The 25,860-nt window shown below is 42.0% G+C and overlaps 1 protein-coding gene across 2 annotated transcripts in view; it reads right to left on the bottom strand.

Annotated features, from left to right (window-relative positions):
* Positions 1-25,860, bottom strand: part of LOC148016481 (BRCT domain-containing protein At4g02110-like) — a 60,985-nt gene that overhangs the window by 27,513 nt on the left and 7,612 nt on the right. For both annotated transcript variants that reach the window (XM_087664471.1, XM_087664472.1), the window contains exons 4-5: positions 18,139-18,240; positions 17,576-17,660 (exon numbers count right to left, since the gene is read on the bottom strand). In XM_087664471.1, the coding sequence (XP_087520597.1) occupies positions 17,576-17,660; positions 18,139-18,240 (187 nt within the window). The remainder of the gene's footprint in view (positions 1-17,575; positions 17,661-18,138; positions 18,241-25,860) is intronic.

Raw genomic sequence — 25,860 nt, 5'->3', positions numbered from 1 at the left:
CACTGCCCGCATCATCTCCAGCCTGCTGCCCACTGTTTTGAAGCTGTCTACCTAGCATTTTTGTTCTTGTGTGGGCAACCCTATTGCCATTGCCTCGAATCAGCCGGATCCTGATAGATTCATGATTGTAACCTGCATTTGCAGCTGCTGATTGCATACAAAGGCTGCCTAATGCAATTCAAGATCTGTTCAAAGCTCTCAAATTTATCTCTGCCCCAAACCATTTTGAGACATAGAGGTTTGAAGCTTTGCATTTAGCATTCATTCATTCTTCATTATCTTTCAGTTGTTGTTCACCTTTGATTTCTACTGTTTATAACTTTGTGTTTTGTTGTACAATTGTGTCTATCTTTTCTGCTCCAATATCTTTACAACACCCACTTATGGCATCCAAGATTACTAAGGCTTTGAATGAAATACTTTGTTTCGTTGCTTAAACCTTTGAATAACATTGGTTTGAGATGGATGCAACGAAGTTAAACCAAATTCTTGACGCACACAGCACTTTACCACAAACACCCATGGGGCTTCCCTTAGGTCTTGCTCTTGAGTGCTAATACAGCTCATGCTCGCACCTATGCAAATCCACTTGCTTACTTTACCTAAGAGGAGACATACTCTTGCTCAAACAAAACTGAAGTCTATGCACTTGCATAGGCACATCTACCTCAAAATCCATTTGATGTTGCAATGCCTCAAGATTTTGATTGGCCAATAGGCATTCTGATATAAAGTGACCCCCATTGGCCATACCTAAAACAATACCCAACAAAATGTTTCCCATTTCAATTCATAAACCAAAGCCTGGAAACCAATAGCCACAAAATGTATTTTGGTGGAACAAGGTTACCTTGTATCCTAGAATAAACAAGCTCTGTTTCTATTTTTGGGATGCCAAGCAAGGCTCCACCAAAACTTGCCCCAACAAGTGCAAGACCATAGGAAGAAGACACCAAAGATGGTAAGGGAAGCTCAGCACATGCACCCACATGGGACAAGCTCGCCTAAGATTATCTTGTTGGGTTTCCACTCGCTCCTACGCTCACAGAGGAGTGTCGGTGATCAATAGGACATTCTTGGTCGACTGGTTTCAAAGTATATTTCTTTAAAATTTTACTTTTTTATTCCAAATTCACCTCTAGAAAAAAGAGCTTCTACCTGAGAAGGCACAAAACTCTAAGTACGTGTCTAGGACACGGTTGGTGCAAATTTCTTCGCAAATTTATCAAAGATTTTGGGGCTTCTGTATTTTGGAAACACATTGGCACATGTACAATAATCTCAGTGAGAAATAGATTGGTTTGAACAATTTTGGAGCAAGAAATTTTGGGGCTTTTGCTCATACAATGTTGCTAAACATTGAATGCACCTTGGATTGCATGCATTCTAAATAGTTTAGAGAGAGTGTACATCAATGTACTAATTGCAGCAAGCTATTTGCTGTAATTTCTAGAAATTTTGGAGATTTCCTAGTTATTCTAGATTAGACATTGCTTTTTTGCCTTCTTTTGGTATTGATTATCATGGCAAATCAAAAAGGAGATAAATTTACCTATGTATCCAAAGAGGAAAAATTGGATGGTAACAACTACTCACTTTTATCCTTCATGATAAGAAAATGTACTTATTGCAAAAAATATTTGGGACTATATCGGTGGCGAAGAAGTTAAGCCCAGAGTTGTGGCTCTTGCTACTCCTCCTCCGGGAGGACGTGGACAATGGGCACCTTAGCCTGTTCAGCCTGCTCCACTTCAACTACTTTCCCAAAGATCAGCAACTCAAAAAGCATGGGATACAAGGATGCACAGGCTTTGTCGTTGATTGCATTGGCAGTTCAACAGTCCATCATCCCTCACATTCGTTCTGCATCTTCTTCACGAGAAGCTTGGCTAACTTTGGAGCAAATGTTTGCTGGTAAGAATGAGACCCGCATCTCTTTCTTAAAGAAAGAGCTTGAGACATTGAAGATGAATGAGGGTGATTCTATGCAAGATCACTGAGTGTAGAAAGCGCATCGCCAAAGAGAAGAAAAAGAAGTCAAGAATGTTCGTTTTTTATGCTCCTTCCATTGCTAGTGAGTCAACGTCCATTGTTGCAGACAGGGACTATTGCTTTTATACATACAGTTATGACTCTTCTTGTGTTGATCAAGCATTTAGCTCTACTAAGGATGTAGGCACTTGGCTTTTTGATAGTGGTGCTTCTAAGCACATCACATCTCGCAAAGATTTATTTGCTCCTGTTGATGCAACTCCAATTGGCAAGTCTATATAGTGTGCCAACAATGCATCATACCATGTTCAAGGTATTGGGGAGATTGTGCTCACAACCATTGATTGCTCTATTCTTCACCTACAAGATGCTTTGTTTATGCCAAGTATAAAGAAAAATCTGCTCTCTATTTCTTCTTTGACACGTTGTGGATTGCATGTCACCTTTGATGATAACAAATGCATAGTGAGAGACAAGGAACGCATGACTTTAGTCTTGACTGCACTTTATGTCATGGATTATATGAGTTGGATGCTCTTTCAGTTGATCAGTCAACGTACTTAGCATCCACTCTTACTCTTGCTATGATACAAGCAGAGTTATAGCCTGCTCAGATGGGACATATGGACTTTGGTAGCTTGATACTCTTACAACATACACGGATGCTAGATGGATTACCTCTTCTGGAGAGACCTTCTAAGCACTTGTGCAAAGTATGTATTTCGAGGAAAATACATCATTTTTCGTTTCCCTATGCTATTGCTTTTAGAGCCACAACCAGGTTACAATTAGTGCCTTCAAATGTATGTGGACCTATGCAAACAAAGTCATTGAGAGGATATTACTATTTTGTGACTTTTATTGATGACTTTACTCGATTCTACTGGGTCTATTTTTTGGTGAAAAAGTCAAAAGTGTATGATGTATTCTTGGCTTTTGTAGCACTTGTTGAGAACCAATTTGGCTACAAAATAAAGACTCTCTATTCTGACCAAGAGGAAAAATATATATCCTCTATACTTAATTCTTTTTTGAAGCAAAAAAACATTGTTCATCAATTCACTACTGCTTATACTCCACGATAGAATGGGATTGCAGAGAGAAAAAATAGATCACTCATGGAGATGGCCAAATATATGCTGAAAGCAAAGAGCTTGCCACATAGTTTTTGGATGGAAGCCGTAATGTGTGCTTGCCATGTTTTAAACAGATGCCCCACCAAAGCATTAAAGAAAATTACACCTTTTGAGACTTGGAACAGCCGAAAACCTTCTGTTGGACACTTTCATACCTTTGGATGTCTTGCATATGCACACATTCCCAAATACTCAAAAAAAAGTTAGATAACAAGGCTATCAAGTGCATTTTTGTAGGATATAGTAGAGAGAGCAACGGCTACATACTCTATGATCCAATCTCTAAAAAGGTGTTTGTCAATAGGGATGTACTCTTTGATGAAAAATCAGAATTATCCCTTGCTGGTTTAGACACATATCAGGCTGTCCGTGATATATTTGGAGGGATGCTGCCCATTACATTTGGTGACTCAGCTAGAGTTTCAACAAGTGAACTCAACGTTCAGCCAGTTGCTCCATTGAAAAATGCAAAAAATCAACCCTTGGCTGATCTGAATAATCAGTAAAGTGCTGAAACTGAAATTCAATGAGAGCTTATGCACGATCACGAGGCAAGACAAATACCTAGATGATATTCACAAACTATGAAAGATAGCCATCTAGATGCACCCATGGCTAGTCGTACTAGAAGGCAAGCTCGTATGCATGATACTGCACATACCATGGAGTTTGTTATGGTAGCAAGTACAGTTGATGATGAGGAACCTAAATGTTTTGAGAATGCACAACAAAGTGTGCATTGGATGGCAGCAATGCAAGTTGAATTGGATTCTATCATTAAGAATCAAACATGGGATTTAGTGTCTTTGCCCTTTGGAAAAAAAGCCATTGAAACACAATGGGTCTACAAGCTAAAACGAAATGCAAATGATCCATTGACAAATATAAGGCAAGGCTTGTAACTAAAGGCTATGCACATAAGAAAGGCATTGACTATGAGGAGACATTTGCCCCTACCTCCCAAATGACGACCATCAAATCTATGGTTGCTTTGGCTGCCCATTATGGATGGAATGTGCATCAGTTAGATATTAAAACTACATTTTTACATGGGGAACTTCATGAGGAAGTATATGTACAACAACCCATTGGTTTTGCAATTGAGGAATCCGAACACTTGGTTTGCAAGCTGAAAAAGGCTTTATATGGTTCGAAACAAGCTCATAAAGCTTGGTATGCAAAGATAGATGCTTTTTTGCTCAGCCAAGGGTTTATAAACATATCATCTGAGTCTACCTTTTACGTATGTAAAGAGGGGGAATTCATGCTGATCATTTATCTATATGTTGATGATATTTTACTTACAAGGACACATGCTAATCAGATTTCAGGATTCAAACAAAATTTGCAGCAAACTTTTGAAATGTCAGACTTGGTGTCTTTACATTATTACTTGGGCATTCAATTCATACATGATGCTAGAGGTATTGGTTTATCGCAATCAAGATACATTGGTAAACTTCTTGAGAAGTTTCGCTTATAGGATTACAAGCTAGTCTATACACCAATGGAACCTAGAGTAAAGCTGTCATTACATGATGACAGTGATTTATTTGATATACACATATGCTCCAATAGTTGGATGTCTTATTTACCTATGCAACACTTGTTAGCAGAGTATTTGTCAGCTCATGTGTGAGTCTGAGCTTGATCTAGGCTAGGCATTTTTATTAGGTATTTTAGGTATTTTTCTGGTGTGGCATTTTATGCCAATGGAGCATTTTTATGCACCAGTCGATCAGCATTAATGTTGTCCGACCAACATTATTGCTCCCCACTTTTTCAGTCTATTTATACTCAGTGCTCCTCCTCAATCAGTATCATCATCTTCACCATCTGCAGACTCTGTGGAGAGAGGAGCCAGTGCCAGTGCCCACGCAGCCAGTAACTCACTGTTGTATGCGACTGTCTCGTGTTCAAATATATGGATTCCATTTCCCGTGCATACATCTGAGTTCTCATATGTATCGTGTTCTTTTCTTTTCTCTTTTTGTCTTGTGTTTCAGTAGTTTATTTCAGCACATGTTTATGCTTCCACCGCTGCTCCACTTCTGACATGGTATCAGTTTTCAGGATTTGTGTTTCTGTTGTGTTTTATTGCTGATTTCAAGACTGTTTTCCCCTTTTCTGCTCAGGCGGCTGCTGCTCAATAGAAGCGACCTGTTTGACCTGCGTTTTCTGCAGTTTTACCATCGTCTGCTGCCTCCACACCCTCTGTTGCCTGCGTTCTCCATCAACAACTGCTGGCGACAGTTTTCTACTTGTTTTTTCTGCAATTTACAGCCTGCATTTTGCTGATTCAGCATCTCTTGTGGCTGGGTGACTGTTAATTCAAGCCGTTTTTGCTGTTTTTGGCAGTTTTTGACTCTCTTTTTTTTTGCCTTTCTGCAACAGATTTTGTCTTCTATTGATCAGATTTTGGGTTCTATTGCATGTGAACTCTCATTTTCTGCAGTCTGTGCTTGTGTTTCGTCTGTGTTTCCTCTCTAAATTCCATCTCTTCTCTACTTCTCTTCTTATCCTCTCCATATGGCTCCTCTGTGCACTTCCACTGATGATAAGTTACATGGACCTGATTATCTCACATGGAGTGCTGTCATGAAAGCTTGGTTTGTGCAGAAGCGGTTATGGTACATCGTCTGTGGAGCTCTTCCTCGCCCTCTCCGTCCTTTTCCTCTTCCTGATGACTTTGATGAGGACAACCATGAGGAAGCGATGCTCACATGGGACTCGGACGATGCCAGTGCTTACTCGGCGTTGCTTCGGTGTATTTCTAAAGCAATCTTACCGGCGGTTACCTCCTGTAAGACATCTCTTGAAGTATGGCAGAAGTTGCAGCAGATGTACGAGGCACCTTCCACCATGCGGGCCGTCACACTTTATGGCCAGCTCCAGCAGATGAAGTTTGAGCCGAAAGATACTATTCAGTCTTTTCTTCTTCGTGTTACGCAGGTACAGAACTAGCTTTGGCACATGCAATCTGCTCTTCCCGAGGCACATCTCGTCGGGACGGTCCTCTACAAGCCCCCCCCCCCGGAGTTTGATGGAGTGGCCAATGCTTTGCGGGCGCAGACATCATCATCTCCTGTCAGTTTTACACATATGACCTCGATGCTTCTTGAGCATAAGACATCCTTGAGATTACAGGGGCGGCTTCCGGCACATTATGGAGGCGAGGCTTATGTAGCTTCAGAGAGGGATAACGAGAACAAGAAGTCGAAGGCCCAGTGTTACCACTGTGGCAAGAAGGGACATTTGCGGAAGGACTGCAAGACATTAGCGGCTTCCAGGAAGAAGGAGCAGAAGACGAAGCGGACTGTTGACTCTACCGATGTGTCCTCTCCTTCATCAGACTCCAACTCCGATCCTCTGGCCAAGGTGAAGTCCAAGGCGCGGAAGGGATCCTCTTCTTCGGATCGCGGGAAGGGCTTGGTGGCCCCTTTCTCGGCTGCTTTCTAGTGGTGGTAATGAGGTCATCCCTCACGACTCTCTTGTGCCAGAGAGGGAGTGTGAGCGGGTGTTCAAATGGGACAGCCGCACCTCATCTATACTTTTATATAGGTGCACAAGTTCCAGAGAGGGACGTCCCTGACGCATCGACTTCAATCTGGCGGCATCAAATCCTGGAGCTGGGATTAACATCCAGGTTCATGATGAGCTGGTTATCTGACAGAGAGCGGAAGGCTTTTGTCTGGTGCTCACATGAGGGGACACTTTGGCGGTCTGGCCAAAGGCAGGGAATCCATGGTCACATATGTTCAGCGGCATTTTTGACAAGATGGTCTTGTATGCTACTGCGAGACATTGGTGATGGCCACAGAGATGTTATGATCTTCTCTATTTTCAAGTGTTTGGTACGATCGACATCGACATTAGGTTCTCTCCGAGGCACCTTGGTGGTGGCTTGATCACCCACTCCTTGGGTATCCATGGTTCTACTTGGTGGTTCTATATTGTATAGTTTCTGATCCCTTTTCATTGTACTATTATATTGTATCAGATCACCCATGATCTGAGAGAGGGTGTTAGCAGAGTATTTGTCAGCTCTTGTGTGAGTCTGAGCTTGATCTGGGCTGGGCATTTTTATTAGGTATTTTAGGTATTTTTCTGGTGTGGCATTTTATGCCAGTGGAGCTTTTTTATGCACCAGTCAGCCAGCATTAATGCTGTCCGACCAGCATTATTGCTCCCCACTTTTTCAATCTATTTATACTCAATGCTCCTCCTCAGTCAGTATCATCATCTTCACCATCTGCAAACTCTGTGGAGAGAGGAGCCAGAGCCAGTGCCAGTGCCCATGCAACCAGTGACTCACTGTTCTATGCGACTGTCTCGTGTTCAGATATATGGATTCCATTTCCCGTGCATGCATCTGAGTTCTCATCTGTATCGTGTTCTTTTCCTTTCTCTTTTTGTCTTGTGTTTCAGTAGTTTATTTCAGCACATGTTTATGCTTCCACCGCTACTCCACTTCTGACAACGCTAGGCCGAACATATAGTTTGCAGTTTCAACCCTGAGCAAATATATGCATCAGCCACGAATGTCACATTGGCAAGCTGTTAAGTGTGTCTTTCGTTACCTGCAAGATACTAGATCTCTTGGATTGCTTTATGCCAAGGGGAGACCACTGCAGTTACATGCTTACAGTCATTCTGATTGAGCTGGTGATTATAATTCACATTACTCCACTAGTGGCAATTGTTTCTTTCTTGGCTCATCATGTATATCTTGGCTTAGAAAGAAATAATCCATTGTTGCCACATCGTCATGTAAAGTTGAATACAAGGTAACTTTCACTACCACAATTGAATGCATATGGATTAGACGCTTGCTAGCTGGTTTAGGTGTATCTATTACGGAGCCTACTCCTTTCTTCACTGACAATCAAAGTGCCATTGCAATGGCACGGAACCCAATGTTTCATGCACTTACGAAACACATTGAGATACATTATCGCTTTGTCAAAGAGAGACTACATGAAACCAGTTTTCCTTCTTGAAATGGGTGGTGATAACCTGATTTAAAAGTTAATTACAGCAATAAATAAATGCACATAAAATGAAATACACACTTTACCATAACATTCTTGGAAAGTAGACACCCTGTTGGCCCCAAAATTGACGCCCCTTGCGATATTTCTTTAGCTTTCATTCAATTGGAAGGACTACAACTCGAGATTCTTCAATCTCTTTTTGCTAACCAATTGCTCTTGCTGTCATAAATGACCAGCAAGCCTTTTGGGTCATTTGTCCCTTGATTTACCCAAGACTTCTTCTCCAATTTGACCCTTGGCTGGCCAAATGTGTTAGAGATCACAGCCAAGCAGGAGGCTGGTGCAGTCGAACAGTGTGCAATCGGACTGCACAGTCGGACTGCCACGTGGTAGTCCGACCCATTGCAGCCAATCGGCTGCATTTAATGCAGCCTTTAAATGCAGCCGACAGGTTATTTCTGGCGCCCTATTTTCTGGCAGATTCTGGCTATAAATAGCCGACATTCCCAGCAGTCTCCTACACTTCTCTGCTCGCAGATTACAGACCGGTGACACGCGCAGATTCCGTCTCTGTTCGCAGATTTCAGACAGGAGACAATGCAGACTGCAACAGACTTCGAGGCGAACAGCAGAGGTTGCATCGTCGAGGTGGAGACACGCAGTCCAGCGCACTGCGCCCGTGTATATATCTGCATATCTTTGTATTCAGCACACTTTATACAGCAGATCTTCATCTTCCACTGTCTCTTTCTCTCTTCTCTCTCTGCGTTCTCTCTCTCTCAGTCCTACGCTTCCGCACCGTTGCACTCTGACATGGTATCAGAGCAGTGTTAGAGGGCTGACTGAGCGCAGAATCAACCTGAAGAGGAGTTTCCATCGCGACACAAATTTGCGTTTTTTGCGTTTAAGGGCAGACAGGAGGGTTGCGCCTTGGAACAAGGCTGAAACGAGTGTGGGCGCGCAAGAAAGGAGTCCAGGTGGTGGATTTGCTGCTGTTTACTGCTGTTTGACGCGGAGGAAGTTTGAGTTTTCAGCCTACAAGTGCAGGTTTTGCTTTTTCATCGCCTCCGGCGGGTGAAGAAGGTACAGGACGCGGAAGAGCCTTAGCAGGCTGAGTTTTCCCAGTCAGAGGGGGCTGCTTTTGCGTTTATGAAGGCATTACAAGTGAAGATGTCTACTGAGATTGACTTGGAGTTCCAGTCGATTATGGACCGGAAGGTGCTTATCTTACCGGCTCTTCCTGCATATCAAAACCTCGACGGCGACAACTACCGCATTTGGCGCGTCATGATGTTGGCCATCCTTGAGTCCTATGATTTGGCGAAGCTGATACAGGAGGAGATCGACCGGCCCTCGGTAAGAGATGAGTCCAAACTCTCTTCCGATACTCGTGCGGAGTTGGCCAAGGCTCAGTCTCATTGGAACAAACTGAATGCCAAGATTCGTTCCTTTCTCTTTCTATCATGTACTACAGCCGTGATCGCTCACATCGAGCACTTGACGGTAGCTCGAGAGATATGGCTCGAGCTTGATCAGATGTACAATCGGATGACTCTTATGAAGCGGGTTTCTTTGGAGGTACAGATGCAGACCTTGTCCGTAAACAAGTCTTCTTCGCTGCGGGAGCACATTAATAAGCTACGGCAGCTTCAGATGCAGGTTCAGAATGCGGGGAAGCCGATTTCCTCCGAAGACATGGCGATCACACTTTTGTCCCAGTTGCCGCCACGATTCGGTACATTCTACTCTGCCCTTATTGCTTCAGGGCGAGAGTCTACTCTTCGGTGGAAAGAGTTGGTTCCTATGGTCTTGGACCAAGAGGAACAGTTAAAGGGACAGAATGCTTCCAAGTCGGAGGCGCTGACAGGTCAAGCCTCTCAGAAGAAGGGGAAGGACCAAAAGAAGAAGAAGGGGAATAACAAGTCCAAGAAGGACAAGGAGAAGGACAAGGACAAAGACTCCACATGCCATATTTGTGGAAAGACTGGCCATTGGAAGAAGGATTGCCTTGACAAAGACAAGAAGGACACCAACAAGAAGGACACCAAGGATTCTGGAGCGGTGGCTGCACCCTCATCAACTGCATTTCTTCATCTAGCTGTCATTGAGGACGCTTCACCGAATGCTTCTGATGCTGCGATGACGGCTCCCCAAGCTCGAGAGTGGATCGTTGATAGTGGTGCCTCACGGCACATGACTCCTTCATCAGATGGTGTTGCCCAATTGCGACCCTCGCGTGGGCAGATTCTCATTGGAGACAACTCTTCAATATCTATTGCAGGTCGGGGTAAGATACAGCTTATTCTCGATGGACGAGGTGGTACCCATACCTCAGAGGTTTTGCATGTACCAGGATTTAGGGTACCATCTCCTTTCAGTTCATAAGATTTGCTCCCTTGGCCTTTTGGTGGAGTTTGACAGTACTACTGTGCGAGTCCTTGATCGTGGATCGAGGAAGGTTCTCTCATCCGGATATGAGGAGAACGGCATTTACAAACTGAAGTCTTTCACCGCCCTCTCTACTCTTCTTCTTACCTCTCAGTCACAGTCAGAGTTATGGCATGCTCGGTTTGGTCACCTGAACTATGATTATCTTCGGAGGGCGTCACGTGGACATCTTCTTCGAGGGTTGCCGGATATAGTGGTGAGCCAACAGCCATGTGTCTCCTACATTCGGGGGAAACAGCATAGGGATGCCATTCCCCACACAGCTTTGCGGCGGTCTACTTCACCGATGGAACTTGTATCTACGGATCTATGTGGCCCTCTGAGGAATGAGTCCTTGCGTGGGAGCTCGTACTTCATGCTAATCGTGGATGACTACAGCAGGATGGCATGGGCCTACTTTTTGGCATTAAAGTCAGAAGCTTTCTCACACTTCAAGGATTGGCTTCTCTTTGAGAAGAACCGATCGGGCCGAAAGTTGAAGACCTTGCACTCCGACAAGGGCGGTGAATTTGTTTCTAATGAGTTTGCTCGGTTTTGTGCAGATAAAGGAATTCACCAGGAGTTTGCCAATACCAACACTCCTCAAGAAAATGACATTCTTGAACGGAAGAACTGCAGTGTGATCGAGATGGCGCGCACCATGATGGAGCACCGACAGACCCCTCAGGTTCTGTGGACCGAGGCTGTGGCTACTGCCGTCCACATTCTTAATCGATCCCCTACTTCGGCCGTGGAAGGGATGACCCCGTTTGAGGCTTATTTTGGGACGAAGCCAGATCTTTCTTACTTTCGGGTCTTTGGATGTGATGCCTATGTTCACATTCCCAAGGCTCACCGTGATAAATTTGAAGCTGCTTCCCGAAAACAGGTATTTGTTGGCTACAGCTCCCAGTCCCAAGGCTACCGATTGTATGATCCCGTCAAGCGGGATGTGTACACTAGCCGCGATGTGCGGTTTGTGGAGGTTCCGGCTATATCAACGGGTGAGGAGCATCCCGTTCTTGGAGATCCAGGGGAGAGTTGGGCTCCTTCTACAGTTCCACTGGAGCCCGTGCCTTTTGATTATGATTCTGTTTCTGACACAGAGTCTATTGTTCCACCGGTCCTCTCAAAGGAGTTACCACCGGTGGATATTTCAAAGTCTTCTGCTGATGGAGAGAGACGAGGGGAGGTTCGGCCTCCTCCTTGCTGGGCCCGTGACACACTCCGTGATTCAAGGATCGAGGGGGTTCCTGAGGAGTGGGGACCGCAGGATGGTCCGTGGCAGTCACGGCGGCACCAGGCACATTCTACGGAGCTTGTTTGCTCTAACTATTGTTTGATGACCCGTGTTATGCAAGATCGAGAGCCCACCTCCGTGAAGGAGACTTTACAGTCCGCACCATGGAAGAAAGCTATGGAAGCCGAGTTGGAGGCTATTGAGAGGAATGGCACTTGGTCACTTGTGCCCCGCCCCCCGAACAAGAAGGTGATTGGCGTCAAGTGGGTCTTCAAGACCAAATACCTTAGCGACGGTTCTTTGGATAAGCACAAGGCTCGCCTTGTTGCTAAAGGTTTTGCACAGTGCCCCGGGATTGACTGTCATGATACTTTTGCCCCCACAGCTCGTATGGCGACTATTAGAGCTGTTCTTGCTTTGGCTGGCATAGGAGATGGCCTATTTACCAGTTGGATGCGAAGTCGGCCTTCCTCAATGGTGATTTGAAGGAGGAGATCTATGTTGAGCAGCCTCCTGGCTTTGGATCTTCAGATGGGAAAGTCTACAGGTTGAAGAAGGCCTTGTATAGCCTCAAGCAGGCTCCGCGTGCATGGAACGAGAAGATTGATTCGTTCCTCCAATCTCAGTTGGGATATCGGCGTTCCAAGGCCGATCCGCAGCTTTATGTTCACACTTCCGACGAGGGTTGTGTGCTTTTTGTCTTATATGTTGATGATTTGATTGTCACAGGTGATGATGCACAGCAGGTCCAAGAGACGCAGTCAACTTTACATCGGACGTTCGAGATGACGGACTTGGGTCTACTCCATTTCTTTTTGGGCCATGAGATTTATCAGTCTCAGTGGGGGATCTTCATCTCTCAACAAAGATATGTACAGGAGCTCTTGGTATCTTTTGAGATGGAGGATTGTCGAGCCCTTTCTACTCCTATGGATCCGAACTGGAAGGCCACTTCCCATTCAGCTTCTCCTTTGGCGGATGCTTCCTGCTATCGTCAGTTGATTGGGTCCTTGATTTGGCTTCTCAACACTAGGGTTGATCTATGTTTTGCTGTTGGGCTCTTGGCAGGGTTCATGAGTGAACCTAAGACGGTGCATTGGCAGGCTGCTCAAAGGATACTTCGGTATTTGAGGGGGACGTCTGATTTAGGGATTCATTACCCCGCAGGGACAGATGGTTCAGATCTTGTACTTGCAGGTTGGAGCGACTCAAATTGGGCCGATGATGTGGACCACAGGCGGTCTACTACAGGTTACTGTTTTACCTTGGGTGCAGGTGTTGTTTCATGGAGTAACAAGAAGCAGCCCACGATAGCCCTTTCGTCTACTGAGGCGGAGTATCGGGCCACGTCTTTCACCACCTGTGAGGCTGTGTGGCTTCGGAGATTATTGGAGGAGCTTGGGTGCCCCCAGACTCGTCCTACTTTGCTGCAATGTGACAATGAGAGTTGCATTGCCTTGGCACGGAACCTTGTTTTTCATGCCCGGACGAAGCACATAGAGATCCAGTACCACTTCATCCGAGAGAAGCTTCTGGATGAGACCATCACTGTGGAGTACTGCAAGACGGAGGACAATCTTGCGGATTTGTTTACGAAGGCACTTCCCCAGGCTCTACTTCGGAGACATTCCAAATCCCTCAGGCTTCTGCCTTGCCCAAGCTCTGAGAGGGGGTATTAGAGATCACAGCCAGGCAGGAGGCTGGTGGAGTCGGACAGTGTGCAGTCGGACTGCACAGTCGGACTGCCACGTGGCAGTCCGACCCATTGCAGGCAATCGACTGCAGCCGACAGGGTATTTCTGGCGCCCTATTTTCTGGCAGATTCTGGCTATAAATAGCCGACATTCCCAGCAGTCTCCTACACTTCTCTGCTCCCATATTACAGACCGGTGACACGCGCAGATTCCGTCTCTGTTCGCAGATTTCAGACAGAAGACAGTGCAGACTGCAGCAGACTTCGAGGTGAACAGCAGGTTGCATCGTCGAGGTGGAGACACGCAGTCCAGCGCACTGCGCCCGTGTATATATCTGCATATCTTTGTATTCAGCACACTTTATACAGCAGATCTTCATCTTCCACCGTCTCTTTCTCTCTCTTCCCTCTCTGCGTTCTCTCTCTCTCAGTCCTACGCTTCCGCACCGCTGCACTCTGACAAAATGCTGCCCCAAATCAATTTGGAATGGGCCGGCTCCTGAAATCCCTTGATAATCTTCAATTATCAACTGCTGATTTCAGTCCCTTGATCCTTCAATCTCTGGCACGGATGCCAAGGTGGCTGCTAAACCCTAATTTCTGCTGTAAATTAGAGTTTACTGCAGAAATTACAGATCAGCCCACCAAAAATGGCTGAGATCTTCTCTGAATGGCTAAGAATTGCTGAGAATGGCTGAGCATAGGCTGAAGGAAATGAGAGAATGCTGTAGAGAGAAAATTCTGAGATTTGTCATGAACTGATTAAAATCAGCTGCTGCCCTGCTGTACCAACCCCAAACGGATGCACCAACAACAATAGGAGCATGAGAGACTGTGATCTTCAAGAGAAAGTGCATCAACAACAATTGCCAACTTCCCAAGGTCAAAAATATACAATCTCCATCGCCAAAATGGTCTCCAATGACTGAGAAATGGCCCCAAAAGCTGGCAACAACAGTCCAACACCTCTTCCCAACAGCTTTAAAATGAAAAAATGAGATTTCCCTCTCCCTTCAGCCGTATTTAGCCTTTCCTCCACTTGCATGGGAAAGTTTTGCCAAGTGACAACTTTCTTAATCCATTTTCAGTCATTTCCAGTCATTTAATTAATTTTCAAAATTAATTAATTCTGAAAATTAATTCAACCCTTAATCCATGCCCAAAAAATTGACCTTTCCCATCCAAAAATTAATTGGCTAGACCATTTGCAACCCAAAGTGGTCCCATGCATTAATTGACCCTTGGACAAGCATTAATCCATTAATTAATGCCTAGTCCCTAGTATCACCATTAACACTTAATGGCCAATTAATGGTCCTAGGGGCAAACTGACACCAAAATTCACCCAAAATCTAACAAGTGTAACTTGTTACAACTTTTGCCTTTGACACCTATCTTTTTCACATGGTCCTTCGGTCTTCAACTGTGAAAAAGTAGCTTACACCTCACATGTGCAACACATGTGTATCTTTTAATTGCACATTTGATTAAACCTTTAATCAAATGTCAATTAAACATAAGCAAAGCATCAAATTTTCACATCCTCGTGACACTACATGCAAGTAATATCAGCCTTGTCTCCGACCACCAGTAATGTGGCAAACATCTTCACCAAAGCTTTTCCTCCTGACAAATCTCCTTTGGTGACAGATGATCCTTGTACTTTTAATCACTCTTCACTCCACAAGGGTTTGTAGGGTTTTCACTCACGCCTATACTCACAAAGGAGTGTCGATGATCACTAGGACACTGGGGCACTTTTTACTCTCGGTACGAGAGGTTTTTTCCCCAAACTTAGTCTTCTTTTATATGTGCTTATGTCACACACTTACAGATACTTATCGTGTTCGAGTGTGAACACCCTCTACAACCCCAAGGTTTAAGGGTTGTACTTTGTACTTTCACATTACACTCTTTTAAGTCTATTGCATTGGGTGCCGTGCTTCACTCTCCACAGTCTACTGCACTCTGAACTGAGCTTCAATCCTCTCTCCATCTCACATATCTTGAAATTCATCCATGGGCCACCACGCAACAACATGGAGTAGTTGACCATCCAAAAATAAAGGAATGTGCTAGATGGTCCAAGCATGAGCTTGCAAGGTGCAAAACAAGGCGTCGAACCTTTAGTCCCACAAAAAAATTTCCTCAACAAGAAGAGTCTACACATGTCCCCTATCAACATCATTATATAAATCATGATACAAAAGTATTGGGCTACAAGGCAATCTCCATCTCCAAGCTATTATTGCACATTCTCCTTTTGGCAACTAGTTGCTTTTCCTTTATTTGCATGAACATAACCACTCATCACACTATTAGCTTGAGCAAGAATATATTGAAGCCCATTGTTCCTCTGCTATTGAGGAGGGCACAAGCACAATTAAGGGACCTCAATGCTCAAAACCAAAGGATCGATCACTACCCTACAACACTTGCCTACTTCATCTCCTTCTCCATCATCCTGAAAATCCTCAATCTTTGATTCCACATTCCAATTCACAATGTCTTTCTCCATATTAGTATCAATGAGTTGGTCAAGGAACTCTAAATCAATACCACCAAAGTTATGCATTGAAAATAGACAATCAAACCAAGCTTGTAACCGACTATGTAGCAAAAAATCAAGTGTGCATGTTGCTATCTACAATGAACAACAAATAGGATTTGTAAAACTGCTCAAAAGAGGTTGTATTGAATGATCACTGAAATTCTAACTTTGATGGCAATTCTAACAACACCAACATCTCTAAAAGGAAGCAAGGGTAAAACCCAACCATAGCTAACAAGCCCTTCCCTTGAACCTTCTAACTCTTGCTAAGGTGGAGAAGATATCAATTGTCCCTATCAAGTCAAGCATGCAATCAATTTTAGTTGCACGATGGGGCTTCCCACTAGCAAAGGTGACTCGATGGAGGACTACAATCTAAAGAAAATTTAGCTAAATTTCTAACGATTTAAAACCCTATACTAACTCTACCTCCCAAGTGTCTTTTTAATTTCGAAAGAAGGTTGACGAATGTATGGGATACAAGACCATCCTATAAGCTTTGAAGATAAATTTCAAGCTAGGGTGACTCAAATAGTAAGCCATTCCTTACGATTCTTCAGTATAATCTACTCATTAGTTCTTTTCAATCAGTACTGAGAATTAGTGATTTAAAAAAATCAAAACGATCGAGTTTCTCAATTGATTTTTCTTGATTGATTTCTATTGTGATAGATCCACAAGTTCACAAGGAATTGCTTGAGCTAGGTGGGGAAAAATTTCCACGTCTGATTCTCAAGGGGAAGTAGAAACTCTATCCAAATAACAAAAAACCTAACCTTAGTGATCTTGTTTTGAGAACAAAATTAGCTAAGAGAATGGAACACAACTAACTTTGAAACCTAGAGGCAAAATCAAAGATGAAGGCATTATGGGTGACCCAACTATGCCAACAACCCCAAAATCTAAGAAAATGAACAATATCTTCATATGTGGCTGCACACGAGTGGAATATTTTGCCTTGCCAAAGACCCAATCAAAAGAGACTCAACAAAGGTCCCACCACAACTCTCCAAATGTCAAACAAATTTTGTCTTCCAAAATAAGGCTTTATCAATCAATAAACATAACTTCACAAGGCTAACTTCTTATCCCAAATATCATCCAAACCACGCATTGTTCAGCATAACTCTAGAATGGCAAGATATGCCAGCTTAAGGCTAGGATAAAGCAACAAATTTGTGTTACATGGGCTTCACTTTGACAATGGTATTGTCTAGACTGCAACTTTTCTAAGGGAAAAAACAGCAAACCAAGAATATACAAAAATATGAAAAATTGGAGAATAGGAATCTTCAAGCAAGCTTGGAGATCAGCACACCCACTATAAAAAGGCAACATGAAAATTGCATTACAAATTAGTGGATAGCACATAATTTGCAGCATATGGGCAGTTATTATTCAAGTACCTCAATTGTGGCTGTTCAGCACAAGCAACAACAGCTTAAAGGATACACATAATATGCATACATGCAGAAAAAAACAAGCTTGTTTTGAAAAAGTGCGCAAACACATTATGTAGCATATAGTTCCATGTATTCTTACCTTCGAATTTATAGCAAATAAGATGAGTAACCTTATTGGCAATCAAAGGCTTTGAAAATACTGCACCCATCATTTGGACCATTCTCTGTAATAAGAAGGATCAGCTTATCAGACAAGTCACATGCAATCTTTTTAAAGTTTATTTTCTATACCTGCCCAAAAATTATAAGCCGCGTGTCTTAAGCATTAACATTTAGCAGCATCATTTTTATCACTGTATAGAAAGGCCATAAAAGTCAAACTGATTAAGGCTTATATCCATTTCTTGTCCTATCACATCAACACCTTAGTTTTTACATAACCTACGGATCTGCAAACAATGAAGCCAGATACAAAAAGCATACTGTGGTGAGAGGCCTCATATAACAGTCAGTGGACCAGCATGTTCATTTGACAATCCTGACCCAGGATACCCACACAATATGCATTTAGTTACCCTTATCACCAATTTGTATTCGCTCAATAAACACACAAAATGTGATCAGCATATACATTAACTTTTAAACAGTATTGATCATGAAAAACAAAAGAAATAGAAGAAGGTTATGGCATTCCACACATACCATGACATTCCATCGGGCTTGGCCTTGATAGCCTGTTAAGCATACAACAAGGTTCTTGCTTCCAGAAATACCAACAGGATCCCTGAGCGGCTTGTAAATAACCTGGCAAAAACCAGTAAAATCTCTCTCTCTCTCTCTCTCTCTCTCTCTCTCTCTCTCTCTCTCTCTCATGCAAACGACAGCCCACCTCCTTCATTGTTGCACACCTACACACAATGGATTAGCAGTTGATACAAGGAGGACAAATCTCACATCAAGCATGCCCAAGAAAATATCATTGCTGGAGTCTGGAACTCTAGTAGACCTTCAAGACAGCCGAGTTAATGGGTCTTCAGGAGATTTGCTCATCAGATGCCTTGAGATGAGGCTATAACAGCTATCCCTCACAAATTCCCCACAATGAAGGATCACATCAATGTTATGAAAGAGGTTCCGGATAAGCTAGCATCTCTTGGAAAAATCATCCACTTGGAGAACATGCCTGTGACACTCTTGTCACATCTTTCATCACTAAAATATGATCTTCTATACTTGTCTCCTCACCTCACACATGCAAGATACCATCAGCCATCTTACAATGGATAACAAGCTTGTACAACCATTAGCACAAAAGCACATAAAATCATAAGTCAAGGTCTAAAGAAGATTTTAACATGGTAAGCACATCATTATGCAAAATGATCAACGTGCATTGTACAAATGAGCCAAAAGAGCTAGACACAAAGCTATTGTGGATAAAGGTTGTTCATCTAAAGATCTTTTAGAAACCTTCATACCTCTCAACAAAAAAATACATACATTTGTAAAGTCAAAAATACAGCTCACTAATGGGCACGATCCTTGACATAGTTAGAGTGCTATGTAGCCAACATTACGCTTAGAATGCGTGCTCAAAATTGAGGCCTGTCTAGGACTTGAATTCCAACAACAAAAATTAAAGAATTTCAAGGAGATTTAAGAAGCGAGCCAACCCATGTCAGATTTGGGACTTAGTATGTCTTTCAAGGAGCAGGGTGAAGACTAATCCCCAAGCAAACCAAAAGGCAAATTGGATTGAAGGCTTGCTAATCATTTATAACAGCAAGAGACACTTAGATTAGCAGAGATCAAAGAATCTCAATTATACTCCATCTATGTGCAACAAAAGCTAAAGAAATACCACAAGGGACTAGAGAGAGAGATGTCAAATTTGGATGTACATGTGTGGATGTTGAAAGAGAGAGAATGGCTGCATTGTCACATTGTGTATGTGTCATGTGAGAGAGGGAGGAGAGAGAGAATTTGTATGTGAGAATAGAATACAGCTATTGGGGGAGAGAAGGTGACGCAAACGAGACAAAAAGACAAAGGCAAAGGTCACCAAATGGCTAGTTTGACCTCAGGCGCATCACAGTTTGACCGACACAATGATTCCATTGGACGGCTCCAGATGGAATAGATGGGTCATACTAGACAAGACAAATAGAACAAGTCGACCCGTCCCTCAAACGTAGATACCCTTACTTGAGTGATCTTCACCTAAAATGTTGTCACCATTGAGGATTCTTCAACAAGTGGTGTTGTTTGGATAGGTGCGCAAGAAGGTGGGCTTAACAAGATCACTGCCCTAACAATTGTTCTTCCCACAAGGATGGGCTACTTTGGCATACCTATTATGGGCACTTAAACTTTGACCCCATTCTCAATAGGCTTCTCAAAAGAAAACTATGGAGGGGCTTCCAAACCCCCTCTCCCTCTTCACACTTTATACCTAGTTACTTACACGAAAGCAACATAGGCAACCTCATCCCTAAGTAGAGTTAGTGCATATCAACTTATGCAAACCCATGGGCACATTTTCCCTTCTAAAAGCCAAGTATCTAATGCTTATTATTGATGATTTTACCATGTATATGTAGCCTTATTTCTTGGCCTTCAAAAGCAATGTGTATTCCAACTTTTGCGATTTGAAGGCATTTGCTAAAAAGTAAGTTTCAAAGTTCAAGTTGTACGAGCCGACCACAACAACGAGTTTGTTCTAAACTCTTTAATTGTTTTTGCAAGGAGTATCTAGGAATGGTATAGTGGAACGTGCCAATGGGACTATATTTGAGATGGCCCACTCGATGGTGAAGCATCATGGCCTCCCTCACTCCCTTTGGGATGAGACAATTTCTACAATGATTCACATCCACGACAAGTCTCCAACATGAGCTTTCCAAGACATGACTCCCTATTGAGGCTTTTTTTGAAAAAAAGTCTCCCATCTCTCATTTTTGCATCTTTGGTTACAATGCTTATATCCATGTGGACAAAAAGAAATGAGGCAAGCTCGATGTCAAGTCAAAGAAATTTATCTTTGTCGGTTATAATAAGTTCCCAAAGAGTTACAAGCTCTATGACCCAACTAAGAGAAAGAATGGGGTGCATAACGATGTCATCTTTGACAAGGCTGCTACTTCAAATACTCCCACACCTGACAGCTCCTTCACTGTGTATTTCCACTCCTCTATCCCCTCAAGTTTCTTCACGGAGTATTGAGCTATAAGGGGGGGAGTCTCTCTCCCAAACCAAGTACTGAAGGCCTCTAGGTCTCCATTGCAATAGGATCATCCCATTACTATTCCACAATGGTATTGGCAGCTTATGCAAGATTTTGAGAGTACTTCACTTTCTTGAGATACTGACAAGCCCACATAGATCAACCAAGATATAGGCCAAGCAAGATAGTTCACTATATGTGAACTATGCTCTTTTGTCAAAGATTTTACAAGATTATAAACCTATTACTATTGATAAAGCTCTTGCACAAGATATACGAAGTTGTCTATGCAAGAGGAGCTTGATTCTATCGAGCATAATCAAACTTGAAAGTTGGTTCTACATCCCTTCTCGTTGGATAGCGTGACTTTAATTAGGCAAGTGCTATGCAATCTAGATACTCCACTACAAGTTTGTTTTCTCCCTTGGATTGGGCACTATCTCATGAAGCAATAAGAAACAACCTACTATGGCATTATCTGTCAGAAGTGGATGCAATGAATTGAAGCATGAAACACTATTGTGATACACTGCTAAAGACGAGAGACAAAGAAAAGTGAAAGAGAAACACTACAAAAGAAAAGAACACTCACAAAGAACTCAGAAGCAAATAGATGCTCGAGAAATGGAATCCATATACCAAGATATGAGACAATACAGAACTAATGTGAGCCATCGGCTATGAAGGCTCTAGCACCTACTCCTCTCTCTCCCACCAAAACTTGTCAAATGATGAATCACAAAAAATGATGCATGATACTAACTGTGCTAAAGGAATGCTTGAATAAATAGACAAAAATAATGCCATAAATGATGTCAAGTCGACCAACATTAAACGCTTGCTGGCCAACAATAAATGCTATAAACACCATCAAAATGACAAATAAAAAATACCTAAAATAAAAAATAAACCCTCTTTGGCATGCACAAACTCAACCATGAACTGATATATCTACTAACACCCTCTCTTAGATCATGGGATCTAATACAATAGAATATTCAATGATAATGGCCCATGATAGTACATATAAGGACCACCAAAGTAGAACCATGGACACCCAAGCAGTGAGTATACAAGCCACCACCAAGGTGCCTCAAAGAGAACTTGATATCGATGTCAATCATATCAACTCCTAAAAATAGAGAAGAATCATAGCAGCTCTCAATATCTATCAACAATGTCTTGTGGTAGCATACAAGACCAACTAGTCAAAAATGTCGCCAAACATATGTGACCATGGATTTTTCACCTTTGACCAAACCGCCAAAGTGTCCCCTCATGTAAGCTCAAACTAGGAGCCAAACCCACTCTCTACTCACCATGAACCTAGATGTCAATCCCAACTCCAAGATTTGAGCCTACCAAACTTCACTTACACTAGCAACCTAGAAGGACGAACTAGCAGTGTGTGGAATGCTTTGCCCAACTTTTTGTTTGTCACACCTATGATTGGCACCGTGATCCCCTGCAATCAATCCACCACCTTTGCTCACAATAAGACACTTTGCTAGAAAAGAGTATAGCTTGTAAGAGAGCTTTGAGAATGAAAGAGAATAGTTGTATTATGTAGGCGGAAGGCCTCAGTGAAGGGAGAAACACCCGGGTATTGGCAAGATGAAAGTTTGTTGCAATGCTTGTTTGCATACTTGACCTCCCTCAAACACTAGGCCCCTGTAACCATCATTGGAACCACATAGCTACAACCTAAATCTGAACCTAGAGATGAGGAAGATGCACCAAGAGGGTCGTCACCCTTCGTCAACAAGTGATCCAAATCCGAAAAGCTACTAATTAATGTCCTACAATCCTTCCGAAGGTGTCTCTTCTTACCACAATAACAACACAGAGACTTCTTCTGTCGTACGACACCCCTCTAAAATTGGACATTTGAAACACTAAGAGATAGCATCCTTACAGAAACCTAAAGCTAAACACAGCAAGTCTCCAACATAGCACTTGTAGATGAGGAAATAATGGCGACATGTTGACCATTAAGAGGAGATGCTGAAGGAGTCATAATGAAGAAGATATAGAGAAAAGGAAGACAAGGAATCTTCAAGGAGAAAAGTATGTCAAAATACAAACTCAAAAGGATTGCAAGAGTTCAAAGCAATAAAGAAAGCACATAGAGAAAAGATTAACAATAACTAGAGTATAGTGATGAGAACACAACAATAACCAAACGCACATAAACCCTCTCTAAAGCTGAGCAATGTATCACAAAAGGAAATAACAAACCAAATACAACTAAAAAATAGCCCAAAACCTATCACCCAACCCTACACAAAAGCAAAACGGCAAAATGTAGATGCTAATTAGGAAAATGTAGACAGTAGCTAGATTAAATGCAATCAACTTGCAAAAAAACAAGTCGCCTCTGTCTATTGTCCCCAAAACGCAGATGTAGAAGGATAAATAATAGATCCCCAATCCTGAAACAACCCCAAAAATCTATAAACGCAAATGGCAAGACTACAAAATGCTAAGAAAATAGTAGAAAAACAAATCGAAATTAGCAAAAGATGATCGCCTAGGCTGCAAACAAGTCACAGCAATCAAAATAGGTCCAAAAAATAGATGAAAAGCCAAAATTCAAACCTAAAACAATGTAAAATAGAAGTAGGAACAATGATCCTACAATCTGATACCATGTCAGAAGTGGATGCAATGATGAAAGTGTAAAAAACTGCTCTAATAAACTATTGAACACAAGAGACAAAGGAAAGAGAAAGAGAAACACTTCAAAAAAAAAGAACACTGCACAAAAAACTTGAAAGCAAAGAGACGCTTGAGAAATGAAATCCATATACCAAGATATGAGATAATACAGAACCAATGTGAGTCACCAACTGTGGAGGCACTAGCACCTGCTCCTCTCTCTCCACTGGAACATGTCACATGATAAATGATAAATGATACATGATATCAACTGTGGTGGAGTGCCTAAATAAATAGGCAAAAATAATACCATAAATGATGTCAATGCAACCAACATAAAATGTTGATTGGCCAACAATAAATGCTATAAACACCATCAAAACGACAAATAAAAAATGCCCAAAATATCTAAAATGTACCCAACCCTCTCGACTATGCATAAACTCAATCATAAACTAGCATATTTGTTAACATTATCTTCTACAACAGTATTGTACCCAACTGTTTGTTCTATTACATAAGAGAGAGTTTGGCTCCATCAGTTGTTAGCAAAGATTAGCTTTCCAAAGACAAGACCCACTCAATTGCACATGGATAGCTAAAGTGCTCTAGCTTTGGCTAAGAACTACTCTATGGTCACATATACTCAAAAGCATTGCTAACAAGATCACATATACTAGTGAAATAGCATTGTCAATAAACATAGAGAGGTCCTATAACACCTTTTTCTTTTCGTGCGCTAGTATGATCGATATCAACATTTTATTCTTTAAGGTACTTCGATGGTGACTTGTGCACCCACTACTGAGGTATCCATGGTCCTATCAAAGTATCATTATTATATGTAATACAATGAATCGTTATCATTGTATATTGTACTGTAGCAACTCACCCAAGCTCTAAGAGAGAGTATTAATTTATATAGGAGTCTATGCATATGAGAGTGGGCTAGGTACATTACTTTTACCAATCATGCTATAGTTACCTAATTTAGTGGTGCATATTTTGGGGCCGATTGAGCATTTATTACTAAGGCCGACCTAATTTATGGTGTGCTCTTGATGCTAGCCGACTTTTTCAAGCTAATGGTCTACCTATATCTACCTCATTGTCATCATCAACATACTCAAATATCTACCTATCTTGTTGGAGAGAGAGCCAATGTTAGTGTCCACACAATCAATGACTCGCTATTGACTTATACTATCTCTTATATTCTCAAAATTAATTTAATAGGCTAAATAATGCTGAAAATTCAGTTTAAAAGACTACCACTTGGCAAAACTTTTCCATGCAAGTTTAGAAAAGTTGATTTGGAGCTTAAGGGAAAAGAAAATCTGATTTTTGCATTTTGGAGCTATTGGGAAGAGAGATTGGACTATTGTTGCTTGCTTTTAAGACCACTTCTCAACCATTGGAGACCATTTTATTAAAGGGAGTTGCATATTCCTAACCAAGGGAAGCTAGTGATCACAATTGATGCACCTTCTTTTGAAGATTACAACCACTAATGCTTCCTTTGCTGTTGGTGAATCCATTTGGGATCAAAAAACTAAGTCAACAACTCAATTTTACCAAATTCTTGACACAAATCTCTAAATTTTCTCTCTATAGCATTCTCTCTTTTTCTCTGACCATTTTTTAGCTTTGCTCCAAGTTTTGCAACAATCCAACCATTGTAAGTGGAGATTTCGGCAAATCTCTGTTGTAAACCCCAATTTTACAATAAAAATTAGCATTTGATACCCACTATGGGAAAAATGTCTAAATTTAAAGACTTTGAACTCGAATTTTCAAAGCTGAAACCAATGTATTTTACAAGGATTCAAGAGGCAAATCAAGAAGCATTGAATTTAAGTCTAATTCATTTGCCAAGGAGCATGGATGAAGGTCAATCCCCTAGCAAATCAAGGAGCTAATTGATTTAAAGGCTTGTTGGTCACTTATGACAACAAAAGGCCCATGGATGAGTGGAGGAGGTTGAAGAATCTCAATTATACTCCATCCATTTGCAATACAAGTTAAAAAAACACTACAAGGGACACCAAGTTTTGGGATTAATCGACTATCCAATGTCCAAGATTAAGTGGTAACATTTGCATTTTCAATTTATGTGAATTTTATGATTGTTGTAATTGTTGATTAATCAAGTTACTACCATCTCTCTGAGGAGAAAGGTTGGCTTCACTTGTGAAGCTTAAGGAATGAAAAAATGTCACATGGTGAGAGTTACCAATTAGACCTCAATTAGCTCTTTTAAAACACTCCCCAAAACTCAAAATCACCAAAATCTTTTGTCCCATAAGCAAACACCTCAAGTTTTTGGAGAATCCACATCTATAAATAGCAAGTTGCCCAACCACTTGCCCTATCCTTGTTTTGTAGATTCTCCACCAACCACTAGCAACTACATCCACTATTGTCCACACCCTCCTTTAATAGACACATTGGTTCATGGTGCAACCAACTATTGCCCGCACCTCCAAGCGACCTATCTAAACAATCTAGATTCTTGCATTTGCTATAGGTGCCTTTGTTGCAAA

The sequence above is a fragment of the Lygodium microphyllum genome, chromosome 23 (genome assembly GCF_053477565.2).
Source record: "Lygodium microphyllum isolate KBCC chromosome 23, Lygodium_microphyllum_v1.1.10, whole genome shotgun sequence".
Classification (NCBI taxonomy): domain Eukaryota; kingdom Viridiplantae; phylum Streptophyta; class Polypodiopsida; order Schizaeales; family Lygodiaceae; genus Lygodium; species Lygodium microphyllum.
The sequence above is the reverse complement of the archived record's forward strand: the minus strand, read 5'-3'. Positions and strand labels throughout refer to the sequence as shown.